Raw genomic sequence first — 12,913 nt, 5'->3', positions numbered from 1 at the left:
AAATAGTAATATAAATAAATCTTACTAATTCATAACAGTTTAAGTGTATTTTTTTCTTATCCCAGTGGGAAGAAATTCACCTTTGCTGTCTGGATACCATTAGGCTTCAATCCACTTTTTATGGATGATCCCAAGCAAAGGGAGAGGTTTGTGCCCCAGCCCTTGCTAAAGAGAGGGCAGTCAGGAGACACGTTCCCAGAACCCTTGCTCATTACTAGTATTCTTGCTAGGTGTAAATTTTACCCTTTACGGAACACGATTAAGGATGAAGGCCAAATGTTCAACCTACCGTCCACATTTCTCATCGTGGGTGAGTACAACCTCCTCTCTACTCTCCTTTGCCTCTCCTTTTCTTTTGAAAGGATGCTTGTGAGTGTAACAGAGCGCGATTTTGACAAGATCTAATTATTTTAGATAAATTATCTAACTTTAAGCAAAAAATGAATGCAAAAAACTATATGCCAAGTCAGCTAGCAAGGGAAGAACAAGTACTGTGGGTTTGTTTGGTCTTCAACAGTGTTTTGCAGTTCTGCTTCTAGACCAGCTGAGCTGCAGAAACATTTCAGATGTAAGATGGACAACTTGAATGGAAACGTGCGATTTGCAGAATGGTTAATTTTTAACAATTAAATATAAAACAATCATGAAAATTAAAATTAGTGCTACAGGTTATGTGTTAACTAGGAAACTCAGCACACAAACCAGTTCTAAACAACTTGGTCAAATTAATTCTTCCTTTTAAGAGGTCTGAGTACTTCCCAGCTCCCGGCCATACTAACCTCAGAGCAGCGTCATAGATGCCACCTAAACCACTGCAAGTCCCCAACATAGCACACAGAATACATCAGATGAAAGTGTGATATTTTTCATTAGAAGGACCTCGATTTTTAAATAACGCTGAGAAGATTTCCAAATTGAATTTCCAGGTTCAAGCTCCCATGAAGTCTGAATGGTCACAGCTACAGTATACAATACAGGTGAAGCCAAGCAATTACTCTCACACATAAAAAATAATTCAATGTTAATTAGCTTTTTTATTTATTGGAGTGCAGCACAGATATTTTCCCTGAAACAATAACTTCAAAACATTTACAAACATAGCTTTCAAAAATATTAAATACTTACATTTTAAAAAAAAAAAATCTAAACCACAATTATTTAACAACCTAAGACATATTCGCAATGTAATTTTTCCATCATTTACAGTATTTATCTCAAATACTGTAAGAGGATGCAAGTCTGAAAATATATGTATTTTAAGCTATCACAGAGCATAGAAAATATATGAAAATATCCACTGACATTTGGCAAAATATAAATATTCTACTCCAAGAGAGAAAACAAGTGTAGCCTTTTGTGTCCCACAGATCATTATTCATCACAAATCGTGATGTTACATGAGCGCGCTGTTGCTCACGCAACGGCAGCTCTGGTTTTAGTCGGGCAAAACATACTCTGAAGTTTGTGAGCAGGGGACGCAGTGGTCTGTGAGAACGCATGTTTAGGTACTTAGCCATTTAATTTAGCTGGATAAGAAACAATGTAATGTTTTCCTGTTGTTAAACATTGCCATCTGTATCTCTGGCACACAAATTAAAAAAAGAAGGGTGTGACCATTAAAAGTACGTGTCCTGAGATTTCCTTCTTCAGGGGGCAAAGAGGTTAAAATGGAAAAGCTGATCCGTGTATAAATCAGGAACACATGTGGTACTGAGAACAAACAGCAGCCAACAGGCAGGCGGGGAGGACTTCTCCAGGCACAAAGCGAGAGGGACAAAAATACCATCTACTGGAAAGGGAGCGGAGCAACTCAGTTTCACATTGAAATTGGTAAGTTTAACCAATTCTATTACGTCTCCATAATTATCTAAGTACTTATAATTAACTCTGAGTTTTAAAACTTGGTTCAACTGGAAAGCTGTCTGTCCAGTAGTGCAAAGCAGCATTGCTTTAGCATTAATACTAGTTTCTATCTGTAGGAAATCAGAGGTGATCTTAAAGAAACACGTGTAACAGGATCTATGTGTTTGAGTGAAATAACAAAATAGTGCAGATGTGCGTAGACTTCATCTTGAAGTTATGAAATGTTTGTGTCTGCAGCCTACCTACTGGAAGTAGATACCAACAGCCAGTCTCCTATTCAGGCTGAAACAGTTTTGCTTGATTTCTTTGGAGATAAACAGAATGTTTAACATAGTAAGTTACAGTCCACGTAAAGCTAAGAAATATAACACAGTAATAATCCTTTTGATCCAATGCATCTGATGTACCAGTGGCAGGCCCCCAAAATATCAAGTCAATTAAAATAAGTCTTTATCTTCATCTTATGACTTCTTCCTTGACATAAACAGAAGAAATAAAAAACCCCAAAACATTAAGGATCACAAAGCACTGAATTTTCAAGCGTAAAGTCATACCAAAATCTTGATAAATTATCATTGATGTCGTAGGTGAGCAATCGGTCAGGAACGTCATTATGGGTGCCCTGTACTGCTAACACATGTGGTGCTAGGGCAAAGGGTACGTCACTCAGAAGATCTGACATGAAAGGGCTGCTTTCCAAATTTTGACTCCTTTCATTTCCCACCTCTGCACTTGATACAGTCAACTGCGATCGGTGCCCTGTATTTACCTAAAGAGAACAGAAGAACAGAAATTTAGACACTACGAATCAGGCAGCTAAGGCTTTCTACTTAGAACCATCATGACCTATTAATAAATGAAAACAAAAAAATAAATTAAAAAACAAAATCAGTTTCAGATTTTGGATCAGGCAGATATAAAATAGCAATTCTTAATGCATCTCGATATAATTCTTTGGGTCAGATTGACTTGACTTAAGGCTAAAGCAACATTAGATATTTTTGAATGATTAGTGTGATTTCTCCACCTAATGTTACTCTGCATTTATGAAATCCATAAGGCTGGTAGGACCTTTTTGTCATTACGTCCAGGCCTGTTTAGGGGAAATTACTTCATGTAATTCCTTTCATAAACTGATGAAGTTCCATCTTTTGTTCCCCCTGTGCCTTTTCAGAAGTTGTCCAACAAAGGCATGACTTTGACGATTAAAAAACACTCCTATCCCACTTATTTCGTAGTGTTTCTGATGTTGCTTTCAAATTTGAAATGGAATTGTATGACTGGCTGGTGAGGTCTATTATATGGCAATATATACATTGCCAAATATGTGTTTTGTAAGAAAAAAAGTTATCAAAACTTACAAAAAAACCTAAAAAAAACCCCTGAACCAAAACCAACAATGAAATAAAAAACACCGCCGTACAGAAGAAATCAATATAATTTACAGAAAATGCCAGGAGATAGGATGCCGGACCAGACAGACTTGCAAGCTTTGATTATTGGCCCACCAATATGACCTTATTAAGTGTCTATCCTAAAACTTGTACTGTTTAAAAAAAAAAAAAAGAAAATACTATTTACTCTGCCTCTAGAAATCAAATCTAACTTGTTTTACTATTTATAGCAATAAAATGCTATGCAAACTGATAGCTCTCATATCATCTCTAGAAATAAGATGTTTGTTATATGGATTTCTATTTTGTATAAGCACACATACAGAAATATTCAATAATTTGTTCAAAAGTGCTTAACAAGTCATGTCAGAGCCAGGAACATTAGACATGAATTTCTAATTGCAGTCCTGACTTCTTCCTTTCAACCTCCACACTCAGTGCACAGCCAGAAAAGTCCAAAGCTTACACTGTCATTAGGAAAGGGGGAGCACTGAAAGATTTAAAAGCTGATTTCATGTTCAACCGATCATGAGTTAAATGGATCTGGTTTTATGGAGGTCGCTTTCATCCTAAATCATTCCATTTTTAGGGCAGCTGTGCTGCTCAAGATCTGACCTGTGTTGGAGTTGAATGTTACAGGTCGTGGTCGTTATGGAGAACCTGAGGTTGTGGCTGTTTGACAGAAGGACAGTTTGGGTGGTGGGGTGGGGTTGTTTTCTAGCCTGGGAGTATGTGACACAGCCAAGCATTTATCCAGGTAAAAGGCCCTCCATCTCCTTCTCAAAGGAAGGACCGGATTTGACTTGAACACAATCTGAGCGCTACTCATTCCTTACACAGCCCAACATTTCATCTAGTAGGACAGATAAACAAACATTAAACCTTCTATTAAACTATGAACAATGAAACAGATAATCTTGCCAATCTAAGTCAGTTCAGAGTCAGTACTTCTCTTAGGTGATGGAGGAAGCTTGCTCCTCCGTAAGCTACTGGGACAGAAGGGGTTAGTGGCGCTGCATGCTCTGAAATGGACCCTCTTTTGGAAAATTTCGTTTACGCTCATGACGATTAGAAACCTAAAGCTTAAGATAAACTTCACAAGATCCGTTCTATTATGTCACAGGATAATAATGTAAAATTTCCTAAGGTTAAGAAGTTTTATTAAAAGGAACGACTGCTAGATAGAACTACTAAACTTACTGGTTATGATCCAAAACAGAAGAGGAGCGAATGAGCTCCAAAGGAGGCAAGTGAGGAAAGCACCTTCCTACTGAGCTCCTGGGATTCACTTCCCAGTATACATCCTGTTTGATTTTTTTCCCCTCCTCTTTCAGAACACCTTCTGGCTAATTGGTATAAGACATTTTCTTTCATAGGTATCAAAAAGGAAAGAGTAGTCTCATTTTGTCTGTTCGTCTAGGCCACTTCAGAGCCTTCTGGAGATAGACAGGTTATGGCACTGTGTTTCTCCTGCTGTAGCAATATTCCCTGAGCTATTGTAATACTGACATGTCTGGACTACAGAATTCCTACAGCTACAGTTTACTGATATTTCTTCTTGTTCTCCATTTCCCTTAGCTTTCCTCTTCTCAGTTGTCTATTCTTATTAGTAGCTGACAGCTCTTCAGAAAGCTACGTGCAACAGCAGAGGCAAGAGCTGATAAAGAAGATTTCTTTTAGCTTTCCTTACTGATGCTGGTATCTTTAGAGGGCAGGGAAAATAGGAAAGCTAGCAGAGAAGTTAGGAATACAGCCTGCATAGTTCTCTTACTGCAGCTTTCCAAGCTCTGAGCCATAAACCACAAGCAACAGCACCATAAATCTATAAGTTCAGGAAAAATCCTAAAACCTCTTGTCTGTTCTAACCAGCACAGTTATCTTCAAGTCGAAGGTCAGCAGCTCTCACTTTAAAAGGAATCTTAGTTTCTATAGCTGCTAATTGATAACGCTTACAGAAGTCTTCCTTCTTGTCACGCCCAAATAAGCTCAAGGTGTGCATCGCAATAAAATTCATAAACATCTGCTATAGACATGTTCTCTTGCTATGAACACTGCCAAACACACAGAACATTTATTGATGTTAATGATATTTATCTGAGAAAAAAAAACAACACCCCACAATAATTTAAATAAGTACTTAAATTGGGAGCTGCTGTAAACTTAAAAACTTGCCTTAATTTCTACTCTGCACAAATTTGTTACATTCCCTCTTGAAAGAAATAACCTGCGGGGCGTTTATTGAGGTGCTGGTATTTGCTTATATTACATCAGTCCCGTATTCTGAAGGGGAGAGTGGAGCCAGAAACCCCAAATGAAAAACAGGAAAAGGTTACATCTAGGAATCAATTAAACAAGATCTTCAAAGACCCTTCTGCCTCTCCCCACTCCCACATTCCGGGGAAAAATGATCCCTCGCTCGCTGTCCTATTCCCATAGCTCAGATGATAATCAGAAATCCCTAAAATCTAATGTTTATTTTGTTTGGCAAATTATAACTTTATGAACACCTGTTTATATCTTAATTGTCCCACAAGCTGGATGAACTTTATTTACAATGCAAATTAGACTGTCATGTGGCAAAACTAACTTCAAAGAGGAAAAAAAAAAAAATAATCGGAAAGCACAAACTAGCTTGGATTTTCTTTTTTCCTCCAGAAACCTTACATTTCTTAGATGGGTGCCAAATGGGCAGCCCCAGAAACTAAAACCCTTTCTGCACGCGGCAGATACTGTGTATTGACAAGGACAGAGCAAGAACCAGGTTTCCTCACTCTCAAGTCCCGCTCCACGTTTCAAAGCAATACTGCAGTAAGGAAGGATGAATTACATCAGAATTATTTTACTGTTAAACATCATTTTACCATACTCAATCTCTGCATATTGTCAGGGAGGTTCTTAATAGTCTATAGATACTGATACTATTTGAATAGTCAAAACAGTACCATAAATAAAGCCCGAAATGGCCGGGAGCAACATAGTACAAATAAGTCGGGAGCAACATAGTACAAATAAGTCAGGAGCAAAGAAAAGTGTCACATCAGTATAACAAATGCCACACTCTGATCTCAGATCCAATGGTCTTTGGGTCCCAGTCTACCCAGCCCCTCATGGGAAGGTCTTGGGTCCAATATGACAAGACCAGTTCACAGCAGAAATGAGAAAAGTACTCGAGATTTCCTATTTTAGTTTCACACATAAACCACTACTGTCTCTCCCATGAAAACGGCTATTTTTCACTATCTTAAAATGTTCACACTCACTTTTTCATTTATAGCAAGTCGCATGTTACGTCACTATTATTGGACTGATGTCCCAACAAATTATGCAATGGGAAAAATACAAAACCCCGGGAGGACAATTCTTTAACGAAGTATGCAAAACCCAAACATGGTAGAAAAACGCTGGTCAAAGTTAACCTGGAGAGTTAACTGAAGATATGCTGATGGAAAATTCTGTCACATTTGCAGTTTAACTCCTTGAATACTGTGGAATCCATCCTTTTATCTGGTACACAGTGTGTCATATGTATTATGGCATATATTGTATTATCTATGTATCATATCGACTACTAGGTATCTACATACAAAGAAAAAAAGTTTCTGTATATAAAATTTTCTCAGCATTTCAGGTCGCAAGAAGTAATTTTTCAATTCTGCCTAGTGCAGTCATTACAGGCAATCATTGCCCTTTGCTATTCAGAATTGTTTCTGAGCGTTCCTGCAGTGATACTTAAATAATGGCCTCATGTGCAAGATCTTATCAAGCTAGACATATTTTTGTGCTTCCAAATCATAAAGACATCCTTTAAGGGGGCTAAGACATATTTCACTCATATGCTGGAGAATCCACATCAGTGAAAAGACCTTGACGAAGCCAACCTGACCAGCAGGCTTTTATAGCGACTGTGGTAATGTAATGAAGAACTGGACACTCTACTAAAGAACATCAATCACCCATCAATGCTGAGATCGCCCAAGCTGGTTCCAATGCAAACACCAGCACAAAGCTATGTGATGCAATCAAAGCCAAGGTTATGAAATGGCTTATGTTTTCACGTATGCATTCTTCAAGCATATATAGAACTGCAAGTCCTACAGAATTTGATATCCCACATTAGTCACACTGGTTCCTACTTAAATGCCTAACTTATTTATCCAGAATACAATCTATTCAGAGCATATTCTCTAGACATTAGCTAAACAAAGCACTGCCAAATGCTATGACACACAATCCTGCTATGAGAAATATTAATTGAATGCACTGCGAAGATCACCAAACAATTTACATTTCACCAAACACCAGGGAGTCAAAAAATCAGTTAAAATTACGGAAGATATGGTAATCAAATTTAATTCAAATAAGCAAGGTGCCTTCTTCATTCTTGGTTTGCAATCCAAATGAACAGGGATAAAAGAAACAGTGTGTAAATATATATGGTAGCTGGCCACCAGATACTTATTGTGCTCTGACAACAAGGGTGTTATGTGTTATTTCAAAACTAACTAACTACAAAATTGTCCTCTATGGTAAATTTTTCCTTTTTTTTTTTTAGATCTTTCTCGGCTGCCTTTAAAAACATCTAATTTGCTGCATCTCTGTGTGCTAACCATAAAGTCTGCCAAGAGTCTCGTAAGGAAGAAAAAATGCATAGTTTATAATGTACTGAGAAGCTGGATTTACAGTGCTCTGAAGAAAAATCAAAGATCAGTACTATCATCCAAATTGTTCAACAAGGTTTTCTAGTAAAAAGTGATTCATTTCAAGAAATTTGTACTTTCTGTAAAAAAATAAAGGTTTGGGGTTTTTTCCAGAAGGCCCATTTTCCTTAAAAAGACAGCCTTGAGGAACACACTGTATGTTCATTCTTCCAGAATATTTAGTAAGTATCCAGCAATATCATAATTATGACAGAGACCTGCAACACTATTGATCATTTAGAAATATTATCTTTATTTCAGGCAATTTTGCAGTATTACAGCAAATAGTGTACCATAATGTATCTCAGAATTTATGTAGCACTGTGAAGTTATTTCTCACATATCTAGAAATGGAAATTGTCTTAAGGGATTGTTCTTCCAATTGTGTTTCAATTGATGCTTTCTTTTTAGGCCTTTTTAGAAAACTTGTAGGAATTCCAGAGCGAGTATTGATGACAACGATCCACATTTCAAGTAAGATCAGTAATGGCAAAGAGGAACAGAGGGGAAGAGAAGAATTACTCACAAGGCGCTCTGAATGTTTAGTACTTTGTATTAAAAAAATTAAGCTAGGAGAAAAGGATCAGTAAAACCTTGCTGGAGGGGGCAAAAGCGTTCATGACACGACAGTTTTTAAATGTCACAAAAAACCCAACCCAAAAAAATCAACAGCAAAACACCCCCACGCTCAACACAGCAATAAGTATGTGAGCTTACAGAATTGTAAGAAAGGAAGAAACCCACCCGGACAAGCACAATACGGATGCCCCTGAGATGGTTCAGAAAACCTCACGTGAATCATGAGAGCTGCTATTCTTTCAAGGCTCACTCAAAAGTTTAGTCAGCATTCCCTCCAGGGACTCAAGAAAAAAAGTTATTTCTAACTGTGAGAACAAAAGTAAATGGAAGAAAAAGTGCTGGAGACCTTGCAGTAGCTCATCGCCATATCCAAATGGCTTCTGGTCACTTCATTTCTTTCTTAACAGAACTGCAGTGAATGGGATTGTAATACTAGCCTAAGATTGGTGTTGTCAGTGGTTGTGACAGGGCAGACTTCCATGCTGAAAGCTTCGGGCTAAGATCAAGTCCTTGGAGAGGCTTTTAGAAGCAACAATGGCTGTCAATGGAAATCAGCTTTCCCATTTGCTTTGGGCTCTTGTTTCCCAGCTTCTTATGACTCTCATTCGGCAACACAGCAGTGATTTGTCTTTCTTAAGGAGCTCCTGCTACCTGTACAAATTTTGTGTGATTAGTAGGCAGCATGTTTTTTCTCCATTTGTCACTAATGCTGTTCAGAGTAAAACAGAACCAGATTTTAAAATAAGCATTTAAGTATATTTTTACTGATTTGTGACACAAATTTTAGTTATTCTTCTTTTTCATTTTCCACTTTAAAGCATGCTTTTCAGCCATTCCTTAGACTACAATGGAATCAAGGTCAAGTTAATGTTGCTGAAATCTTAAATAAAAAAAATTCTAAAGAAACAGTGAAAAGTACCTGTGACATTCTACAGTTTTTCATTATTATAGCAAAGCTCCCCACCGAGTATCCTGGCTTGCAATGAACAGTAGGGGAATCTTTGCTAAACCACACTTTCAGTATCAATAACGATGTACATTTGTACATCCTTATTGACATTAAAGCAATTAGAAAAGTGCAATTATTTAGAACTAGCTTTTTCTTTAATGTAGGAACAATTTGATAGTTTAAATGCAGAATGAACTTTCTGTAATTAGTCCTTGCTCTCTCAAACACATAAAACTGTTAATCTCTGCAGAGGGGGAGATTTGCGAGGTTGCCATTTGAACTCTGGATATTCCAAATGTTCCACAATGAAAGAGTGTTAGTTTAGTTATCCTAGTAGATACTAGAGATGCCTGTGAGTTTCATTTATGAAACACTTGTAAAACACAATTCTACCCTGAAAAGTATTCTTAAGTACCACAAATGACTGCGTAACTACTGCCTAAACCAACTATCTCATTTGTTCATCCTGTAAGAAAAAAATTCTTTTTCTTTCCTAACAGTTTTGCAAACTCAAACCAGAACAAGATTAAGGTTCTGGTTTCAGTCAATCCCCTATAATAACAATTAGGCACAGAAAATATTTGGAGGGGGGATGGTGATAAATTCAGCAAGTATATTGAACTTAATGTAACTGAAATTGTATAATGATATTTTTATTCCTAATTCCTATTATTTAATTATTTCATTCAATAATTGTTTAAAGACAGAGAACCATAACATCTCAAACGTGGGCATCTATAATGACAAACTATAAAATTGTGAACAAACAGGGGTAAGATGCAACATGAAGAAAGACTGTAGAATTAAGGGAAAGCAGAAATAAGAAGCAAGCAGAAATAAGAAGCAAGCAGAAAAGGATTCTAAATCTTTATTAAAATTCTAAGTCTTAATTTCCCACCATCATGAAAATAATTATTTGCTTATTTTTCCTTCTATCCCAACCGATTTTAGCACTTTTGAATCTGACAACTGAAGAGGTGTATCAGCATTTATACCCCCTCAGTAGCAGAGTTCCTGTTCTTGCTGCCTCCCTCTGCCTCTCCGGAGGAGGGCCCCCAGCTTAGGGCACTGTCCTAACAGCTGAATTTTGCACAATAGTCTCCTCTGCAACATGAATATTTTGATAAGAATTATCTTAGAAGAAAGGGAGAGACGTGGGTTCAGTAAGGAATGGTTTATCAAGTTCCCTGTTCCTTCGAAGTACTATGCAAGCTATTCATAGAAAAGATCTCATACATTATAATAAGCAACATGAACAATATTCAGCACGTTGTGCTTCTGCCAGTGCCAGGAAACGTTACTAACTAGGCCAGATTTTATTTTTTCTGTAGCACGCGTGTTCAAAGATTAAAAAAGTTCATGCAAATTACTACAGTAAGTAAACTGCAAGCCAGAAGAACTGTAATTGAAAATGCAGGCAGCTCTAGACATCCAGCAATGCATTCCGCAGCCACAAATCAGAACTGAAGGACAAGTCAATATATTATAAAATGAATAGATAAGTCTGATAAATGCTGATAATGGATTTGTTCTGTAACTTCAGTGTCATCCAAAAGCACAAAGTACTCACATTTATTTTGCCACCACCTGAACTCCTAATGTAATACAAAATTCAGTTATTAACTGTTCAGATTCCGTTATCTATTGAAGCAAATCGGAACAACTGGCAAAAGCTGCGTAAATCAGAAGTTATTGTTTTGAGAAGAAAAGGAAATCTCTCCTTGAGTAATTGAGGTAGTCAGCAACATTCGTGAAATGTCTCCCTAGAACATTAATATCAGCGAGAGGAAAAAGACAGAGGGATAACAATTTCCACCCACAACAAGAGGAAAGGAAAAGGAAATGATCTTGGATTTGGTTTTCAGAAAAAAGCTAATTAAGTACAGTGAACACAAAAGAATTACTAGTCTGAACCCAGGTGAAGATTCCTCCAGTGATACCTGCCAACAACGTCCTCAGCGGTGCTTTCAGAAGTTTCATTAGGTAGCTAAACCCCTGGATCTTCCTAATGGTCTCTCTCCTCTATCTTGAAGAACATGAAGGGGTTCTCAGGGAGATGTGTGAATAAAAATTACTGTACTAAGTGACTTATTCTGAAGGTTTTATTGCGCTGCTTAAAATCCAGACATGTGTCCAAGACTAGCAATGTGTCCTATTTACAAATTTAAAATATTCTAATGCTGAAAAACTGAGTTAGGCAAGTATCTCCTAATCCAGCTTTCCAACTGCTCTCTCCATAGAGATTCAAGTCAATAAGAGAAAGCAAGGATGGATACTTGACCTTAAGTTCCTCCATACACAGTGTGTAGCTGGAGCGCTTGTCAACAGCCCCTTCAGCAAACAGCTTACCGGGAGCCAGAGTGTAAAGCTTCAATCCACAACCAGTAACAAGACTGAGTTGTCCTCAACACCTACTGCTTAGGCTTTTGGGATGCAGGAATAAAAGTACAATGACTTTTAAAGCAGTAAAGGACCAAATAATTAATAAAATAAATAAAAGGAAACAAATATTGGTCATCTCGTTCAATCAAGGTGGCCTCTTTCAGCCACCTGGTTCGCTATGGAAGGAAGATAATTGGACGATAATGAACAGGAAGAAAAGTACTTTATTGGCTTTTAAAATAGATTATTTTTTTTATCAAGCAGGTCTATTAATTGCATTACAGCACTAGAAAAGTATTCTTAAAATTTGTTATACTGTGGAAGGAAAGAAAAGAAATTTGCAAACAAATAATTTCCATTTTATCTTGTATTTTTAAAAAGGGCTTTAGAACAAAATTTGACTATGTGCTACCCAATGCACCGTCTTTCACAAGTCTGATTCAACTAAGGAGTAGTGAAGTTTGGGGGATTTTTTTAAGGCAGAAATTACCGCAGCAGCACATTATGGTGAAAGGCTCAAAGCACACTGATGGCAAGTACAGGTAAAACACATTCCTGTCTTATCAGTATTAGCACTTTAGACTGAAACGAGACAGTTTTCACGTTGTATTTCCTTTCCATTAATATGCACTGTCCACTGTTGTCTGCACTTTTTGGGTTTTTCTGCTGAAAGTGGCAGTGAAACTAACCTATAGACATTGTTGTCTTCCATACTTGGTGTTTAGAGTAATTATTAATAAGCTGCCCTATACTAATCTTTCAGACACCATTTTACACTAATGCATCATGTTGTAAATATCACTGTACCATCAGGCTGTATTAGCACTCAGTCTCATCAAGTGATGTATTATCTACATTGCATTTTAGATCAATTTTAATATTTGGAAAGCCCAGAAGGGCTGCTCCCAGAGGCAGGATGAGTGACCAATCAATTTGTTGACAGCAGCAAAGTGAACCAGCATTACTGGCTTTTAGTCTAACCTCATGGGTTTGGGCAAGAGATATAGGATAATCAGTAGTTTTATCTGGGGTTAAGCTAGTCAGAAGAT

At 37.3% G+C, this 12,913-nt stretch overlaps 1 protein-coding gene across 3 annotated transcripts in view; it reads right to left on the bottom strand.

Annotated features, from left to right (window-relative positions):
- Positions 1-466: 466 nt before the first annotated feature.
- The window catches only part of UMAD1 (UBAP1-MVB12-associated (UMA) domain containing 1), an 83,281-nt gene continuing 70,834 nt past the window's right edge, over positions 467-12,913 (bottom strand). For 2 of the 3 annotated variants that reach the window (XM_063324898.1, XM_063324899.1), the window contains exon 4: positions 467-2,632. In XM_063324898.1, coding sequence (XP_063180968.1) covers positions 2,375-2,632 — 258 coding nt within the window. In that variant the 3' untranslated portion in view covers positions 467-2,374. The remainder of the gene's footprint in view (positions 2,633-12,913) is intronic. The other variant, XM_063324897.1, reaches the window with a different exon arrangement.

The sequence above is a fragment of the Chroicocephalus ridibundus genome, chromosome 2, assembly GCF_963924245.1.
Source record: "Chroicocephalus ridibundus chromosome 2, bChrRid1.1, whole genome shotgun sequence".
Lineage (NCBI taxonomy): Eukaryota > Metazoa > Chordata > Aves > Charadriiformes > Laridae > Chroicocephalus > Chroicocephalus ridibundus.
This window is presented reverse-complemented; position numbering and strand designations above follow the sequence as displayed.